At 36.9% G+C, this 21043-nt stretch overlaps 1 protein-coding gene across 1 annotated transcript in view; it reads right to left on the bottom strand.

The window, feature by feature from the left end:
• LOC136029863 (B-cell receptor CD22-like) overlaps positions 1–21043 on the bottom strand; it is a 252212-nt gene that overhangs the window by 78530 nt on the left and 152639 nt on the right. The window contains exons 8-9 of the mRNA XM_065708320.1: positions 12053–12177; positions 2781–2937 (exon numbers count right to left, since the gene is read on the bottom strand). Coding sequence (XP_065564392.1) covers positions 2781–2937; positions 12053–12177 — 282 coding nt within the window. The remainder of the gene's footprint in view (positions 1–2780; positions 2938–12052; positions 12178–21043) is intronic.

The raw sequence follows: 21043 nt of genomic DNA, 5'->3' as shown, positions 1-21043 counted from the left end.
GCATCCAGATGTAACATTCTCCGAGGAACAAGCTGTCGGACACGCTCACTATAAAGTGAAGTCTCAAAAGTGGATTATTTCAATAAATTTTCTTTGGGGCTTGTTCGGGCTGATTTTGAAAATCCCAGGACGTTTTTTTACGCTGACAATGTGGCAACACTGCTACTGACACAAATTATTGACCAGCCAACAGGATTCAGGCACCTGCAAGAGCCCTCCTTACTTGACTTAGTTATGGCGAATGACCCTAAACGAACCCTTTCTACCTCCTATCGCCCTGCAATTGCAAGCAGTAACCATATTTATATCTTGACTCAGATACAAGCGAATTTCATGAATAGAATATACTAAAAAAAAAAATCCATCACAGATTATGAATTAATAGGGCAGGACCTGTTAATGGTAAAATAGGAGAACTTGGTTAACAGTGGCAACATAGAAATAAACTGGGATGCATTTAAGATAGATGTCATACCCGGGTATACTAGTCACCCCTGCCAAAAACACTCCCCTTCCTACCCGAAGAAGTGAAAAGGGCTAAAGGGAAGAAGAAAATAGCATGGGCCAAATCGTAAAGTGCAGATGTGATAACCACTATGACACGTTCAAGAAACTCAGAAACAGGCTAAGAAATTTGACTCGGAAGATCGAAGAAAACCAAGAGTAGGCAATTGCCGATGACATAAAGCAGAATCCAAAGGGGTTATGGTGATATATCTCAGCAACTAATCCCTATAGAAGTGATATTCCAGGCTTCATAAAAGAGGATGACACAAAGGTACCAAAGGCTAGAGAAAGAGTGGATTTGCTCAACTCTAGCTTTGGTACAAATTTCTCATGTCAGCCCATAGCTAATCCTCCACCCACTTCACCAGAGCAACCAATCCCAGAACCAATGCACATGACATCTATGAGTATATAGAATGTTCTAAAAAGGCTTAAAAGACTGGATGCAAATAAAGCTTCTGGGCCAGATAACCCATAACCCAGACTATTAAAACAACCAGTTGAACAAATGGCTGAGCCAGTAGCAGTGATGTTTGAGATATCACTTACTTACAAAGTGCTCCCAAGTGACTGGAACAATGCCAACATCAATTCTATCTTCAAGAAAGGGAGAAAGAACCAAGCCAGAAATTATCACTTTATAAATGTTACTTCTATTGTATGCAAGGTCCTTGAGAGCATCAGAGACACACTGGTCTCTCACCTTGAAAGAAATCAGTTACTTTTAAAAAGTCAGCATGGTTTCCGTAAATGTTGCTCAATCGAAACAAATCTCATTGATTAATATGATTTTTTGACCAGACTATTGAAAGATGGCCTTCCAGTGGATGTCATATTGCTTAATCAAGCAAAAGCCTTTGATTAAGTACAGCATGAACTTCTTCTTCTCAAACTGGAAGCATACAGGGTGCATGAGAATATAGTTGCCTGGATTTAAGTCTTTCTTTCTGGAAGAACTCAGAGGGTAGTATTTTAAGACACAACCGATATAACTGTTTATCTTGACGAATTCCCTGTTATTAGTAAAGTCCCACAGAACCCAATCCCGGGGTCCATATTGTTCAGCATCTACATTAATTAGTGGAAAAATCACCAGAAAAACCCACCGACAATATGTGCTGACAATTCCAAGCTCCTAGGACAGCCCAAATCACTAAACCGTGCAAAAAAAAAATTAGATGAACTATCTAGACGGTCATCTGAGTGGGTTTTGCAGTTCAGTATGTCAAAATACAAAGTCCTGTATCTTGGACACGACAACCCGAGACAGCCTTCGCATATTAGAGATAACCTACTTGAATCTTAAAGTTAGGAGAAGGACCTTGGGGTTATTTTGATGATGAATTCAAGTTTCACAGCCACACACGAGCTCAAGCTTCTAAAGCAAACCTAGTACTACGCCTCAAAAAACGATCGTCTACCACCAGAAAGCTGTGTGTGGTCAGGAGGCTGTACAAAGCTGTTTTAAGTTTAAACTTGGAATTTGGAATGACCCTTGCTTCCCCCATTACAAAATGCACGTTGAAGTACTCGAGAGTGTCCAAAGACGAGCGACGAAGCTCAAGTCAGCTTTGTGAGACAAGCCATATGAGGAGCACCTTCAGTCCCTCAAACCTCCTCCTCTATCGATGGAAGAGAGGAGTTAGTCCAAAATGCTCAAAAATGACCTCTCAAGTCAACTTTTCTCCTTATCCCTCGCAAGTATGACAAGAGGTAACACAAAGCAGCTGCAAGTTCCTTGTTGCCATCAACGTGAGCACCGATACTTTCTTCTTTGTACGCACTGTCCCTCACTGGAACATCTTCTCCAAAGCCACCATCCAGTCCCAAATCATAAATGTAATCAAGAAAGGAGTTGATCGTGATTGGGCCAATGCAGAGTACAGGCCAACCTAGGCCCAACCATAGTCATGTCATACCACCAGCAAGATGTTCCACAGGAGGCTCACCACCATCTTATCTTGGTGGACATGCGATTTAAGATAATTTAAGGTAATTTAAGACACTGATTGGTTCTTTTCTATGAAATTTTAAGCCAACAAGGATACCGATAAGTTTTTGAAATACAACATTGTTTAAAAATAAACTCTCAGTTTATTTTTTGGTAAAACTAGTAAAAAACACTTTATGTCGTTAAATTAATATCTCCTTTATTGAAAAATATTTTTCAGAGTATATTTTTGGTTCCTTTTTTTAAACTGAATTACTAAATAATGGAAATTTGATCAAGTCTAAACAAAATTAAAAAAGTGAAAAAATGAATAATAACTTACACATTACTTGGAGGTTATATGCAGAGGATGTAGATACACCTGCTTGATTTCTACCAACACATGCATAATGCCCAATGTCTGACCGAGTAATATTTTTAAAGATGAGGACAAAGCCTTCACTGCGTATATGCTCCCAATGTGGCTTTAATAATTCGTCCTATGAGTAAAATGAACTTTTAAAAAAGATCGATAAATCAATCTGCAATACGTGTACTTCCTATCATAGAGGGTAACTTTTTTTGAGGGAAAAATGATTAGTTTAATAGTTTGTCAATTTTACAATTATCTAACTTAATAAATACATTTTATTTAACACGCGAAAGTAGAGAGGCAGAAATTCAGTGATTATAGAGGAGCACCAGTGGATCTTTGTTTAGCTGGGGTGCGAGGAAGTGTTCCTAAAGCCTCAAAAGTGACTATTTGTGACGACATTTTTTAACTCTCCGTGGGTTTTCAGATAAATATAGTAGGAGGTTTTCGATGAGGACAAAATTAAATCCCTAATGTCCCTGCAATCCTAGGAATATTTTTGGACTTAGCCTGTGATAAATGTTTTGCGGGGTGATAGCTGCCTTGTCATTCCAGACAAAATCTCGTGTATAAAGTAAAATATTAAAGTCATATGCTTACTGGTACAATTGTTAAATAGGTGGGGGCATCATGAGCACTGTTAAAAAAATTATAAGAAGGAGGAGGGACAACTGCTACCAGGAGCTTTGTTTTAACAAAATCTTATTTGTGAGTATTTCTCTTTTTTTCATTTAATCCGTAAACATTATTGCATAAAAAGTTAATTACTACTCATTTAGGCCCCAACAATCCTCAGGGGACACTTTGGGGCCACAATTCCCGCAAAATCATGCGCAAGGGATCGGTATATCGCTCTATCTGGGACGGTGCATGACAATATTGTGAACGTTCTCTATCTGATTCAGTGGACTGGAGCCTTCGGTGCACTTACATATTCGTGATGTGGTAAGTGTACTTTTTTTTCCTTAAGGCGATGAAGACATCTGACTTCGTATGCAAGATATTTCCTTTCGTCTTCGGTGGTGCGTACCCATGCTTTGCGTCCGTACAGGACTCTGGGGTTGATTAGGCTTTGACACAGTTTGAATTTGATGGATTGATGATCGTTTTTCAGAGGTTGTCTAGTCTTTGGAAGTTAGATCTACCAGGCATAGACTGTTTTCGATCTTAGTAATGACAGTTATTCGAGTAGATTGAGCTACGTATATACAGGAAATAGTCCATTGCTTCGACTTGTCGTCTGCTGAGGATATTAAAGTGGGGTTATCCACTAAATTTATTATAGTCACCATGATTTTGGTATTGCTGGCATTGATCTAATTCCAAAACGGGCTAGTGGTGTTGCAAAGTTTATCAGCTTGTGCTTGCAGTTCTGTGATTTTACCATCCTGGCACTGGCACGCGGCAGGCTTCTATATATGGATGCCTATTGTCGCTTGTCTTATAACTCGAGCCTCTTCTTGATAACATGGCGTCATCAAAGGCTCGATAATACAACCCTGGGAAAAATACAAATTCTTTCTTAAAGTTGTAACCTATTTAAATCGTTTTTGTGACCTGAAATGTCAATAATCTAACCAATTTTGAGGAAAAATCTGTAAACTCATAGATCATCGCTTACGTTGAATGAAGCTAGAGCTAAACACTAGTTTAAGTTTCAGATATGTGTATGGGACTCTTCAAAGAACAATCAATTACCAAAAAAAGATAAACCAACTTATTTGGAAATTGTGGTGGTGATAATGCGGTTCGAGCATGTAAGCAGCAATCTCCAAATGAATTACCTTTGTTTGCTACTCTTTCTTCGGGAAAAGGGAGGCCTCCGCAAATAATCTAAGCAATGGTGATAATGCAAATATGACGTCGAATTTCTCTTACAAACTTTCAACCAATTGTTTCAAACTCGTGACCTATCTAGATCGTTTTTTAGGCCAGAAAATATAGGGATGTGAATTTTAACGGGCATATATGGAGTGGTTTTCGAGAAAAAACAGGAGCAATAATTGTGTTTATATGTATGTATTTATTTATGTATGAATTATATATATATATATACATACACATATATATATATATATATATATATATATATATATATATATATATATATATATATATATATATATATATATATATTTATATATATATGTATATATATATATATACATATATAATCTTCTTGATGAGAGTCTCTCCTCCAGAAACTTCATTATATGAAAGCTCAACCTCACTTAAACAATGGACTTACTTCATCTATACAAAATTGCATCCAATTGCGTCCTTATTGCATCCAATTGAACATTCATTTAGTAGAACAATAATAAATTAAATTAAAAATAATGATTCGGGTCATCTTCGCTATATTTATTGTACTTTTTTTTTTTTTTTTTTGTCGTTTGCGGGTATTAAGTTGAAACAAAAGAATGATTTATGGTAAAATTCATGGGAAATATATAATTTGGGCTATATATTTGCACAGTAGGGTAGGTGTCTAGTAGAGTTAACAGGGTTTTGAATGATATAAGTCATTATTCCATGATTTATTAGGACTATTTATATAATTTCTAAAATTAATTCACATTACTGCCCTATGCACCCCCTAATCTGCAAATATATAGCCAATATTATATAAATACTGAACCGCAAATTACAATACAAAACAAAATAATTTCAACGAGCAACGAACAGACACTATTCAGTAAATAGTGATATACCAATAACGGTAAATATCCCAAAATATTTAGAATCAACGCAGGCAAAATATGTTAGAGCTCCTTAAGAATTCAATATTTTCATTTTAATTAGACTAAAATGATACATAAATGAAAGATTTCCATCACGAAGAATAGCTAAGAGCTGAACATACCGATTACTAGGTCGAGTGTTAGGTTAAAAGAAGACTATAAATGAAAAATCAAAAGTAGAATAATCGTTTTATGACTTTGAGATTAAATAAAAAAACTAATTTTTTTAGCTGAAAGTAAGGAGCGACATTAAAACTTAAAACGAACAGAAATTACTCCGTATATGAAATGGGTTGTCCCCTCCGCAATCCCTCGCTCTTTACGTTAAAGTTTTTAATTGTTTTAAAAAGTAGAATTGTGGCAAACTTCACTTCAAGAGTCAAACTTCAGCGTAAAGAGCGAGAGATTGCGGAGGGGACAACCCATTTCATATACGGAGTAATTTCTGTTCGGTTTAAGTTTTAATGTCGCTCCTTACTTTCAGCTAAAAAAATTAGTTTTTTTTTATTTAGTTTCTGAACGTTTTTGAATTAATGCATGTTTGGTTTTGGCTCTCCGCACATAAATTATTAAAACGAAATTTGTATATAAATTCTTTTTTTGGCTAAATGGCTTTCTCTTAGTTTTGATCAGACGATTTTGAGAAATAAGGGGCAGAGAAGGAGGCCTAGTTGCCCTCACATTTTTCGTTTACTTAAAAAGGCAACTAGAACTTTTAATTTTTAACGAACGGTTTTATTAGTAAAAAATATACGTAACTTAAGAATTAACGTACGTAACAAACTTTCATAATCTTATATTTTTATTATGTATACGAGGGGGTTTGTACCCTCGTTAATACCTCGCTCTTTACACTAATTCGTAAATTTTGTCCTAATTCTTTAAGAATGACCCCTGAATCAGAAAGGCCGTAGAATAAATAGTTGAAATTACTAAAAATACTTTAGCGTAAAGAGCGAGGTATATATCTCCTCCTAAATACCTCGCTCTTTATGCTGAAGTATTTTTAGAACCCCTCATATGCGTAATAATCTCTGTTCGTTTTAAGTTTAAATGCTACTCCTTCCTTTCATTTGAAAAAAACGTTTTCATGTTTATTTTTCATTGTTTTTTTATAGTAATGCTAGAAAATCCTGCACCCTTTTCATTGAATTTTTCTTCCCCATGACAGATTCTCCAAGGAAAGATCCTCCAACTTAGCCCCCTCCCCTCATCCCCACCCCCAAACAAAATAAAATCCCCTTGAAAATGTCTGTACACTTCCCAATATCCATTACTATATGTAAACACTGGTGAAAGTTTGTAACTTGCAGCCCCTCCCCCAGGGATTGTGGGGGAGTAAGTCATCCCCAAAGACGTAGTTATTATGGTTTTCGACTATGTTGAACAAAATGGCTATCTCAAAATTTTGATCCGTTGACTTTGGGAAAAAATGAGCGTGGGAGGGGGCCTAGATGCCCTCCAATCTTTTTGGTCACTCAAAAAGGGCACTAGAACTTTTAATTTCCGTTAGAATGAGCCCTCTTGTGACAATATAGGACCACTTGGTCGATACGACGACCCCTGGGAAAAAGAAAAAAAAACAAAAAAAACAACAAATAAACACGCACCCGTGATTTGTCTTCTGGCAAAAAATACAAAATTCCACATTTTTGTAGATAGGAGCTTAAAACTTCTACAGTAGGGTTGTCTGATACGCTGAATCTGATGGTGTCATTTAGTGTCATTTAACGTAGAATCGTTAGGATTCTATGACTTTTAGGGGGTGTTTCACCCTACTTTCTTAAATAAGGCAAATTTTCTCAGGCTCGTAACTTTTGATAGTAAGACTAAACTTGATGAAACTTATATATTTAAAATCAGCATTAAAATGCGATTATTTTGATGTGGCTATTGATATCAAAATTTAATTTTTTTTTTAGTTTTGGTTACTATTGAGCCGGGTCGCTCCTTACTACAGTTCGTTACCACGAACTATTTGATACATGGCATAGAAATTAACAATATAGAATTGTAGCAGGGGTTTTCTTTATTAACTGCCATAGGTTTGCTTAAGGCTAATTTTGAATCTGCCAAATCAAGCACAGGTCTATTTCATGTTATTTGGGTTAGTGAAGGAATTTGAAAACGAGCCATTTGGTTCCTTCAGACTTCGAAGATCCAAGTTTAAAGTTAGTATAGTTTTAGCAAATACAAGATTGGCGAGAAAATTTTCAATTTTTTAAAATGGAATAGAATTCATATATACTCCTGATCATAGGGTGGAGAAAAGACAGAAACGTATGGCTATAAGTACGAGAGTAGCCCAGGAACTCAGAAGAAACATTCGAATTTAAATGTGCGGGGTAAATCCTCTTTTCGCCTACATGTAGAACTAAGGGAAAATCCATGCGTCGGCACCAGCCCAGTGTAATATGTCCCAATAAGGAATGAACTTTAAAATTAGGAAAATTAGGATTTAAATTAGGTTGGAATATGTACCTATGCCATCACAAATGTATTCAGTCCAAACCTCTTGAGCTTATGACTTATAAATAAATAAAATTTGTTCTTTTGGCCGTTTAGTGCATTCAAAATTTTTCGTTGCATTCAGTCATTGCATTCTCTCTCTCTCTGTCAAGAATAGGCTCATATAAATTTTGAAAGCTTTCTTCAATTCACGCAGTACTTGTTTAAGATAGCTTTGATTCGCTTAATATGCCTTGATTATAAGTTAAAAGTACTTTTTTCTCTTTTTAATTGACACAGCTTACCCAAATTTGGTTACTTTCGTGAGATTAAGTCATAAACCCTTAGCATTTTTACTGTCGGGTCGAGTTTACAAAAAGCCATATTAGCATCTTTTGTCTGTTCAACTGAAAATAAAGAGGTTAATAGTTCCTGGAAATAACTTTGTAACAATTAGAACTTTTGATAGCTGATAGTTACTTCTTTCTTTTAAAGTTATTTATTTGGATGTTTGGAGTCTCATTAGTGCTTCAAAATTAAAAAAAATATTTATTAATTCTTTTGGAGTTTAAAACTATGAAACAAAGTTGTTTTGCGTGAGGTAACAATAATAAATATGTAAAATAACCCTTTTAATACCCGTCTAACCAATCAGTTAGCCCAGTGTGACCCTAAGCACTTTATTTACTCTTAACGTCATTATATTTAAAAAGTTTTTTTTCTGAAGCAAGTAAACGGTTAGGTTAAAACTAAAAAATCGAGCTAATAATGCCTTCAGCAACTCCCCTCTTTGTGTTGAAGTGGTTTTTGGCTCCTTTAAAAAAAAAGAAAATACACTGTTTGTATTTTGGCTGGGAGCATGAAATTACTATAAGAATTCTAGTCACCAATTGGGAATATGCTGTATAGTAATATACTGTATAGTAGTTTTGAAGTGCAAGAAACAATTGAATACTACAAGCAGGACACCCTGTTCATGTTAATCTTTCCTTTTTATATGTACTTTGACGTAAGTTTTTCTTTGTATTAGCAATCAGAAGATTAATTTCTGCAGATTCTGTATGTCAATATGTTTTTTAGTTCAGGAGATATAAAACAGAAAATACTAAGTAATGGAAGTATATAACATTTTTTACACCACAATCTGAAGGTTAGCATTTAGCTCACTAAATCATGTACGCATTATAAGAGCAAACTTACAGTTGTGAAGCAAAAAAAAACAAAAACTGAAAAGAAAAATGACCATTGTAAGATTCTGGCATAAACTTTATATCCTTTTAAAAGAGAAGGGGTAAGCAGGTCAGCACTGGACTACAATGATTAGCTGGATTGAACAGTCAAAATTGACAGAAAACTATTGTTTTGAGCTAACATGCTTAAAGTAATATGTCTAAAGCTTTACCATACACAAGAAAAGGTTCGCCAGCAACAAAAAGAAGAAAATTTTAAAGAGATTGTGTCTTTCGATGCTTCGCTGTGGTGGATTAGAAATTTTGAGAGTGAGGATGGAAAGAAGGGCCGCTAAACTACCTAGCAAAGGACAAACTGAAAATTTTACTGGACTGTAGGAGTATCGTAGGGATCAAAGCATGAGAAACAAATGCGTCACACTGTGGCAATATCGAACATTAAATAAATAGATTTCCAAAAATTGTCCTTATTGGGTCAAAGGTCTCTCTTGCATTTTTGTACATAATGGACAAAAAGGGCAATCAAACATGATGTAATCAATCCCCAGCTACTAAGGAATTTGACACATTTTCAGCTCGTTTTAGAAAGTCCTAAGAATTTCTTTACAAAATAGCAAATTGCTGGCTAGTTAAAAGCAACTAAAAGCTATTAAGTGAGCCCTTTTATCAAATAATGTCCCCCATGAGAGCCCTCAAATCGAATATTTTCAAATAATATTTTTTCGCAATATTTTTACCTTACAAGCTTACTCTTTGCTTATGAAAACTTTTATTCACCTTTCACAAATTCTAGAAAGGGACGTTTTGTGAAAACGATATTCCTTAAAATCTAGGCTTATGCCCAAAAACTATTAAATAAATTTTATTGCTGAATACTAAACGGATTTCTTCAAAGCCAACAGAAGTGCCAATAGGGATTCAAGGGGGGTACGGAGGCTTGTTAATTTTTCAGCCATTTTTATGGATCCTTATTAATAAAATTTCTGTGAAAGTAGTAACCTATAGATTAGTCCGAGTGGCTATTACCCCCATTGGACCTCCATCCATCCGAACGGCCAGTTCCCACGGGATGTCTTCATCTATCTGGCCGCAGCTAATCTTGATGTAGTATCGGAGCTTTATCCACTGCAAACGTCTGAGGACAGCAAAAGGGGCTGTACTTAGAGCCTATTGGAGTCACCAACCCTTTCCATATTGGTCAATGGATACTAGCACAGCCATAGGGAGTGTTCCTGGATTCTGAAATTTTGTCTGGCCTAGGAATCAAACGTGAAACCCAAGATATCCTATGCTAAAAGAACAACACGATGGTCAACCGAGCCAACAACCCATTGTTATTGGTGTCATCTTAGAAATACATCCGAAGCAAATGCTATCAGTACATTGTTTCCAGACACAAGGCACGTGGTGTTAGGCATCACTATATCGCCAAGTTTATATAGAATTTCTAAGCTTTGAGATAAAGGTTTCCGAGAATTTCTTGGCATCATTCCGGCAACTGTTTTTTTTTCCAAGAACTTCTTGGTATGTTTCCAAGAATTCCAAGAATGATACGTTTGTCAATTGAGCCAACAGGTAAATGATATGACCATTTTTTTTAGAAATACACCCTAAGCAAATACAAACAAGCAAATGCATTTTAAGCAATTTTTCACAGAAGAGAAAAAAGTAACACTTCTGTTCTGAATTTTCCCACGGAAGAGAAAAAGATTCTACTTCTGCTCTTAAGTTTTCTAAAGAAGAGAAAAAAAGCTCAACTTCAATAGGCTACTGAATTCTTTAAAAGAAAATAAAAAAGTTACACTTCTTTTCTAATTTTCCCTGAAACAGAGAAAAAAGTTAAAGTTGTATTCTGAATTTGTCCATAGAAGAGATAAAAGGTTACACTTCGGTTCTGATTTTTTTTTTCCAAGAAGAGAAAAAAGTTGCCCTTCAGTTCCGAATTTTTTCAAAGAAGAGATAAAATGTTACACTTCTGTTCTTGATTTCCACAAAGAAAAGAAACAATTTCACTCTAGTTCTGAATTTTTCCAATGAAGAGGAAAAAAGTTGCACTTCTTCTCTGAATTTTTCCATAGAAGAAAAAAAAGTTAAAACTTCAATTCTGAATTTTCCCACAGAAGAGAAAAAAATTTCATAAGCCAGGTACACTCTCTATGGGTGAGCTAGTATTAATTCACTAATATAAGAGGAGTTGGCAACTCCAATTGGATTAAAGTACATCCTTTATGGCTATGCTAGTATCCGTTGACCAATAAGCAAGGGACTGGCTTCTTCAATAGGCTCCATGTACACCCCCTATGGCTGTGCTCAAACGTAGGGGGGAGACGAGGGATGGTACCTACAGTTTTACACTGGGGTAGAGCTGTGGCCGGGTTCATGGAGATGTTCCAGGGTTGCTGGCTTCTCAGATTGATGGAGGCCCCAAAAGGGTACTGGCCACTCACACCAATCTATAGGATACCACTCATGAATCAGCCCCAGTTGAATCCAAATCGGAAAAACTCTACTCTTTTATGTGCAAGACCACTTTCAGACACCTTCAAAAGTCCCCACTGCATCAAAACTTTGAGTGTCAAAACTTTGTAGGCTATTGCCGTACTTTGAAAATTTTAGGAGGGGTAACTTACCACATTGGGCTTCTCCCATAGGAGGCCCTATTAATCGGACCATTTGTAATATCAGATCAAAAGACCATGAAACACCAATATATAAATAATCAGAGCCATCTTTGAACTGGAAATATCCTAATAAGGCTTTTCAAACGGCTTTTCTAATCTTGCTCAAGGGAACGGAAGGTGAGGATCTAAAACATTAACAGAGAAGGACTGAAGGAGTAGAGAAATTCAAAGTAACTTACATCTTTGAGCCAGCTAAGAGTTGTAACTGCCGGATTTGCTTTAACCTGGCACTCCATCCTCACTTCATTACCTTCTGCCAGTTCAAAGTCAGCTTGTTGAATAACTATACTCAAGATAGGAGGATCTAAAAAAGAATACTTGCTTTTGTAAAGGAAGCCATATTCAATGGGTTTGATTTCAAACTTGGATTTGATTCATTTATCTACGATTATGTGAATCATAGTCGGCAAAACACAACGGATTTAGCTAGTTAAAGAGCAATTTGCCATCCATTCTCTTTTTTTATTGTTGTTTTTAAGTACCAGCAAATGGTAAGTATAATGCCAAAGAATTATTATAGCAATTTATCGAATGTGACAAGTTTTAGCGGTACTGTTGATTGCAGTCATTGACCACATGGTAGCCAACCACTCTTTAAGCACTTTTTGCTTCTTTGGGAACCCCCTTAGTCCTAAAAAACACCGGATCTAATATTTTCAAATACCCATTTTAATCAAAACAGTCACATGGTCAAGCTTATTTCAGGAGAAACAACATCCACGCAGCCTCAAGAAACAGGCCCTCAATTTAGGCAAATAGCCCATTTGACATTTCATCAATAGACACATTTTTTTTTGTAGAACGATAAAAAATATGCCTGGTTGAATATTAGTAAGGTTAAAAAAAATCCAGCCATCGCCTGCCATTGCTATGGATAATGTCAGCTTGTCCCAAGCCAGGATGAAGTAGGAGGGTTTGGTGAGAGGTTTGCTACTTGTCCCTGTAGAAAAGCCCCAGCAACGGAAACGTCAATAAATGCCCCGGATGAATTATCTTCCCCCTAATAACGAACCAAGCACGCCCCCGGACAAGGTTACTGACTGCGAAACAGCAAACAAAAATCTGCTTCTGGAACGTGAGAACTATGAGTCAGTTATAAGAAACCGAGCAGGTTCTCAGAGAGATGAAGCAATATAATATTGACATCCTGGCCCGAAGCGAAATATGTTGGAAAGGTGTAGGCCAAGAAACACTAGATGACGGATATGTGCTGTTGCATAGCGGAGAGAACAACAATCATCGGGCAGGTGTAGGACTCATGATGTACCCTGCACCATACCAAACGATGATCCAATAGACCCCAATAAATGAAGGGATTTTATTTGCACGGTTAGCGACAACACACACTAAGCTTTCTATAATTGTAAGTTACGCTCCTGCCAATGAGGCGGATGATGATGTCAAAGGTAACTTCTATGAAACTTTACAGGCTGTCACCAAAGACATCCTAAAACGTGATGTTTTGTGTGTTGTTGGTGATCTAAATTACAAAGTAGGAGCCGATTGCAAGTACTGTCCCGAAGTCCTAGGGCTGCATGGACTTGGCCGCATTAACGAAAATGTGCACTAATAATAGACTTTGCGCTAAGTAATGACCTTGCCGTTGGTGAATCTCTCTTAGAACATTAAAATTTGCACAAGTATACATGGACATCTCCAGAAGATAGAAAACGAAACGAGACTTACCATTTCCTGATCGCCAGAAGGTGGTGCAAAAGCCTGACGTGCGTGGGTATAGAGGAGCAGATGCCCAGTCGGATCACATGCTCATGATCGCCCACATACAGATCGAACTACGTGCCCAAAAGAAGACACAGCAAGATCTGAAGAATCTGTACGACTTGGACAAGCTACAGGATCGAAAAATTCGAAGAGATTTCTGTGTATCGTTATGGAACAAATTCGATGCCTTGGGTCTTGAGGCAAAAGACTCAGAAAACGTCGAAGAGAAATGGGAGAAAATAAAAGTGTATACACGACGATTGCCGAAGAAAAGATAAGTTTCTGAAAGAAACCAAAGGGAAGGTGGATCTCTGACATAATATGGAAACTGATTGACTAACAAAAGGCACTCAAGCAGGCCATCTTCATAGCTAATACAAGGAGTTCAGAGCTGGCAACATAACAATTATACAAAGAAAAAGATAAAAAGGTAAAAATGAGTGCAAGAAATGACAAGAGGTAGTTCCTTGAAAAGAAAGCAGCTTTAGCTGAAGAAGCCGCTAGGAAAGGTGACTCCAAGACTGTCTACCGATTGACAAACGCGATGGTAGGAAGACAAAGCAGTCGAATTACCCTTGTCAAGGACAAAATTGGATTAATCATGTCTCATCCAGAAGAAATTGACGAGATCGACTTCCGATTTCGAAAAACTTTTGAACAGACCAAGAACCTGTGACCGAGCAAATGTACCTGATATCCCTTTTTTGAATTTAGACATCAATACAGATCCTCCGAGTGCTGAGGATATTATGCTTACCGCCTAGAAGTTAAAAAATGGACGAGCTCCAGTTATTGATGGCATTACAGCAGAAATGCTGAAGTACTTAATTAGTACTTGCATATCCATTTGGCTCTTCCTCTTCACCAAAATATGGACCTCAGGGAAGGTCCCAAAAGGTTTTAGCAGAGACATTATAGTCAAACTCTTCAAAAAGGGAGACTTGATGAACTGCCGTAACTGGAGAGGCATCAATTTTCTCCCTGTCTCATCCAAACTATTAGCCTCCGTCATTTTGCCGCGTCTGCGAAAAGAACTAGACGCAACTCTACGAGAAGAACAGCATGGTTTCAGAACCGAGAGATCATGTTCTGATCTAATATTTGTACTGAGAATGCTTGTCGAACAATCAAAAGAATGGATCAAGAAGCTCTACCTCCTATTCATTGAATTTGGAAAGGCATTTGATTCAGTTGACTGAAATTGATTGTGAAAAGTTTTGAAATACTACGGAATTCCCAAGAAAATAGTAGATATGACTGTAGCACCTTATGAAGAACCGGAATGTTGAGTAAATACCGAAAACGGTACAACCAGATTTTTCAAGGTCATGTCTGGTTTTTTTCAAGGTTGTGTACTTTCCCCCATGCTCAATATAATTGTAATGGATTATGCCCTGAGGTTCGCAATGGGTTACGGGGTAAAAGTAACCAACAAGAAACTGTTCAATCTGGACTTCACGGATGACGTTGTCCTTCTCGAAGAGTCTAAAGAACGGTTGCAGCAGCTACTTGAGACTATCACTGAGTATGCAGAGATTGTCATGCTAAAAATAAACACTGACAAATCTAAGAGCATGGCCATGACAAGCTAACCACTTGTTCGTCGTTGCAAAAAAAGGATCTAGAACAAGTCCAGGAGTTCAAGTACCTGGGTAGCTGGACTGATTGTGATGGAGAGATTTCAACCGACATTAAATGTAGAATTGGACAAGCGACAGGTGCCTTTAATAGATTGAACCCTATTTGGAGAAGTAACAAATATTCAATGTGACTGAAGTTTCGACTCTTCAACAGCAATGTACTGTCAATTCTCCGTTACACTGGAAAATAAATGAAGTGAATGCTGGAAACTAAACACCCAGCTTGAAAAAAAGATTCTTGTATTTGAATATGAGCCGAAGAATCTTGAATACAAGCTGGCAACAAAAAATTACAAATGCATAAATACGCAGAAAAAATAGGTCAACCTCCAGTCATTGAGTTGCTGAAAAGAAGGCAGTGGACATACCTGGGACATGTTCTTCGTATGGAAGAGAGCCACCTTCCTGGAGAAAACTATGAATGGAAGCCAGACGGTCAAAGAAAGCGAGGCTTCCCCAAAAAATACATTTAGACAAACATATGACGGATATAAGTGGACGGCTGGTACCTCATTACTACCTGAATGGGAAGACTTCATCGCTGCAGCATCAATACGGGACGAATGGAGAGGCTATGTCGACACCCTATGCACCACCGATGGCTTTGGAGGAACTAAGTTCTAAGGTAAGGTAAAGGCAGCCCCCGGGTCAAATTCACCAAACAACCCCTCTTATCTTTATAAATAGAGATATCTCTGATCTTTTCTGGCTCCAAATTTTTAGGGAATTGCCAGAGGTTGGTCTTAAATGACAAGCTTTCTCTTCCAAGTCAGAATACAAAAATTACATGTTATAAACCTAATTTCTAGTTTCCACCAAAGTAAGTATGGGGCTTCATGTGTTTTTGATGTTAGTAAATTTAAATATGTGACTAAAACGAAAAATTTTATCACTAGTTTGCTGGCAGTCTTCCAGGAAAAGGATCAAACTATCAAAGGACCCAAACTGTTTTTTTTTTTTAAAGAAACGTCTTCTGTATAAATTCTAGTGAAACAGTAGCCATTATCAGACAGTTTGTGGTAACGAACTGCAGTAAGGAGCGACCTGGCTATATAGAAATCCGAAACTATAAAAAATGGAATTTTGAAACCAACAGTTACATCGAAAGAATCGGATTTTCATGCTGATTTTACATCTATATAAGTTTCATCAAATCTAGTCTTACCTATCAAAAGCTACGATCCTGAGAAAACTTGCCTGATTTTAGAAAAAAGGGTGAAACACCCCCTAAAAGTCAAAGAATCTTAACGAAAATAACATCATCAGACTTAGCGTATTAGAGAACCCCGCTGTAGATTTTTCAAGCTCCTATCTGCAAAAATGTGTATTTCTTACCAGAGGACAGATCACGGAAGCGTGTGTATTTTTTTCCCAGGGGTGATCGTATCGACCCAGTAGTCTTAGGACTTCGCGAGAGGGCTCATTCTAGCGGAAATTAAAAGTTCTAGTGCCCTTTTTAAGTGACCAAAAAATAGGAGGGCACCTAAGCCCCTCCCACGCTGATTTTTTCCCAAAGTCACCGGATCAAAATTTTGAGATAGCTATTTTGTTCAACTTAGTCGAACAACTTAGTAATTATGTTTTTTGGAACGCCTTAATCCCCCAAAGTCCCCGGAGTAGGGTGCTGCAAGTTACAAACTTTGACCATTGCTTAAATATAGTAATGGTTATTGGGAAGTGTCCAGACGTTTTCAGGAGGACTTATTCGCGTTGATAGGGGTCCGAGGGTAGGGGGCTAAGGTAGGGGGGCATGAAGGAATTTATCATGAAGGAAAAGAATTTCCATGAAGAGGCTGCAGGTTTTCTAGCATTGTTTAAGAAAAAATGAGAAAAAATGAGAACTTATTACAGCTGGAAGTAAGGAGCAATATTAAAACCTAAAACGAACAGAAATTATTCCGTATATAGTTAGTTTTTATTAATTCAAAAATTGGAGTTTCGACAGAGAATCAAACTTTAGCGTAAAGAGCGGGGCGTTGAGGAGGGGACAGCCCTTTCATATATAGAATAATTTATGTTCGTTTTAGGTTTTAATATCGCTCCTTACTATCAGTTAAAAAAAACCTGCTTTTTATATTCAATTTCTGGACATTTTATAACTAACAAAGGTTCAAATTTGCGGTACAGGAAAAATCAAAGCATAAATTTGCATATTAATTTTGGCCAAGTCCTTCTCCATGGTAAAATTTCCTCTGAATAATTCAGTGATTGTAGGCTCTGTAATAACAACTAGGGGTACAAAATAAGATTTATTTGCAACACAAAAAAGCTAACTAAATAATGCTTCTGAGAGCTGAAATCATTAAAATACGAGATTGTTTTTCTTTGCAGTATTACTGTAATAAACAAAACAGATAATGATATGTTGTTACTGTTGATAATAAAAAACGACTGTTTAAATAATTACAACCATATCAAATAGTTTCAGGAGCGCAAATTCTAGAGCCATTTTCCCACTTCATAAAGCAAAAAAAATGATTAGTTAACAATCTCATTAAGTAGGGTAAAGAGCTAGGTATTGAGGAGGTGGCAACCCCCCTCATATACGTAACAATTTCTGTTCGTTTTAGTTTGTGATGCTGCTCCTCACCTTCAGTTTCTCACCTTCACCTTCAGACCTGTTTCTTTAATTTAATTTCTGACCTTCTTTGAATAATGCTGGAAAATCCGGCTTTCTCTTCAATGGAAAATTCCTTCCCATCAGGGTAAATTCTTCCATGTAAAATCCTTCCCATATAAAATACCCCACAACAGGAAAACTCCTCCCAAACAATTCTATTCTAGCTGAAAATTACCCCCGGAAATTTTTTTTGGACAATTACGGCTAAAAAAAAATTCTCTTAGCCCACTCTCATTTGAAAAAGACTTTCATTTCTGATTGTTTTTGAAATCATGCTAGAATTCCCCTTCATCGATATTCTCCCCTCCTCCTCCCAACTGTCCTATTTCGGAAAGGTGATCCTGCATAAAATTCTCTCTAAAGCTTTTATTGTGTGGAAAACTCCCCCATATAATTTTTTTTCTGTGGAATATCCTGTGGTCACAAAAAAAGGGCACTAGAACTTTTAATTTCCGTTCGAATGAGATATTTTTTACATTCAAGGACTATTAGTTGAATTCAGTAACCTTTGGGAAAACAAATAAAGAAAAAAACAAACAAATAAACACGCCACCGTGATGTTTTTTCTGGCAAAACATAAAAGAATTCTACTTTTTTGCATATCGGAGCTTGAAACTTCGTTAATGGGATTTTCGGATGCGCTACATCTGATACTGTGATTTTCATTAAGATTCCTTGACCTTTAGGGGATTCTTCCCCTATTTGCTGAAAATCAGGTGAAATCAGGTTATGACGGTGAAAAGAAGCGTATTAATTGAGAGTTGGCCATCCAGAATTTTTCAAGTCTGAGTAATTATTTGAACTATTATATTTTTTCTTTTTCTTTTTTTTCTGTTTTTCTTTTCTTTTCTTTTTGTTCATTTAATTAGTTAGTATTATTGATGACTAAAGTAACATGAATGTAGTCGCAATTACAGGCGGGAGCGGCGTTTTTCGACTAATTGGTATGTATGTGATATAAAGGTTTTAAAAAAAAATCTACCCGCCTACCTACCTACTTACTACATCAATCTGTACTTGATAGAACAAAAAGGTGATAATTTTTACCACTCGAGAAGAGATGAAGAAACTCGTGGGCATGCATTTCGCAATTTGTGTCTTTAAATTCCCGAGATAAAGGATGTTTTGGTCTCCAGCCGCTAGGATGCCCTTGATTGCTGACTTCATAAATGTAATTAGCTTCCAGCATCTTTCTTCATGTTGTTGGCAACATGAATGATAGAATTCCGAACGACCGTTTATGGAAGGTTCGACCAGCAAGTGATATGGCCTTGACAAGAGTGCCTCAACTACCACAAACAGAAAACTTGTCAATGGACGAGCAGATGGTACTATGCACGCAATCTTGAAATAAAAAAAAATATTTACAAGGTAGACCTTGCCCTTTGTGTATCAAGGTCTTTCTCTTATATACTTCGGCCGATACCGTGCTAAATTAAGAGGTGTACCATGGAGAGAACACACAAATCTTGGCTGGTTCATAGTCATCCAGCATAGTCCTCCAGCTGGTGAATAGGATCAATCCCTTGCCATATCAAAAAGAGCATTCTGACAATTTATTTACTTCAACAGACCTTCCTCTACAGTTGAAAGAAAAAGAAGTATTTTGCTGGAGTACTACCAGGGCACATAGAATCCGGAGTGTAAGGCTTGACACCGAGAAAGAGCTAAAGAGAAAAGGAAATGGCAGCTTTTCTGAAGTTGTTCGGGGTCACGATGAATATGTCTTGGTATGCTGGTTGGATAACAGTAGCGTAGAGCTAGCTTCAACATATGTGGGTGGAGGTAATGTCACCTAAGTGTCAACGGTGACAAAAGATGGTCAACGGTGACAAAAGAAAAAGATAAGAATTACGTGACCGTAAATTGTCAAAGACTAGAGCAAAAGTATAGGTGAAGTTGACGAAATAGACCACGTCTCGTCTTGATAAAGAAGATTCACCTAATCAAAAAAGTTGACCCTCAGAATAATTTCCACGTGTGGATCCTGCTATTTGTAACTCAGAGCTAGAATAAATGAGTAACAGTGATTGAATTAAAATCAGCTCGAAAAGCGGTCTAAACCTACTTTTGTTTCGTCTTGACGTAGCACAGGATCTCACCCACGCTTTTGCTTGAGGCAAGAAGCAAGGCAGGCCAACACCTCTATGTGACTTGGATTCTGACGAGACTGGGGAAGATTATAGCGAGCATGTTTCTAAAAAAAGAAACATGATTTGTGTGGGCCTCGGACGGAGTGCTCGGTCTAATTAGACAGCTCATTGGCCAGTAAAGACTGATAAGCAGAACTGCTGAAAGAACTCAAGATGTATTATGAACACTCGCAAAATCTGTTCTAAATACAAATTCCTCTCTAAACTGTCAATGACTGCGATTGTTTTGGTGAATTTGACGCTAAGTGATTAGTTGTATGCTCATTTAGCACTTGACTTTTGTTAGTTTTTTAACTTATAGCCAATTTGTATCAAGTTCATCACTCTGTATTCGATTGAGAACACCGCAAAAAAGAGGTTTGGAATCACAGTTTCAGCTAGAAACTTTCACCCAGTACATTCTAGCTATGTATCATTAACCCAACAAGATTTCAGATTTTTCTCCTCGGGAAAAACTCATGCGTGAAGAGGTTAAATACCTCTGTGATATAGATAACTTCAAAGACCACACTGTCTTTTCATGACGAAAGTATAAAAATTCAAAATAGGGATGAAATCTTTTAATTGACAGCGAACAGATATAAAATTTTGATATCTGTTCACTGTCGATTAATAGATTTCATCCCGATTTTGAACTATTATACTTACCTCTGTGATGTTTTGGCATCCAGCTGGCGGCATCAAAAAAAGAGAAAAGAATAATAAAAAGGAGCCACATCACCGCATTCTATGCGAAAGAATGATATTCCTTGTTACTCAAGATGGGGGACTGTAAATCGCCCGCACAGGTTTTTGGCTAAGAAGATTCCAGTGGTGGGTTTCTTATTTCAACCTAACATCATTTTTGTGGAGTTTGAGGTTTCTCTTCTAAATTCCCATAAATCTGTTTCCACACCAAACTTTTATCATTAAGATTAATCGAAATGTTAGTTACTAAACCCTAAAACAATTCTTCCTCATTTGAAAGTTTTTTCAACGCGTTTACAAAGTTTTGGATACTATGAGATAGAGTTATTTTTATTAGGTTGCCCAAAA

The sequence above is a fragment of the Artemia franciscana genome, chromosome 8 (assembly GCF_032884065.1).
Source record: "Artemia franciscana chromosome 8, ASM3288406v1, whole genome shotgun sequence".
NCBI lineage: Eukaryota > Metazoa > Arthropoda > Branchiopoda > Anostraca > Artemiidae > Artemia > Artemia franciscana.
This window is presented reverse-complemented; position numbering and strand designations above follow the sequence as displayed.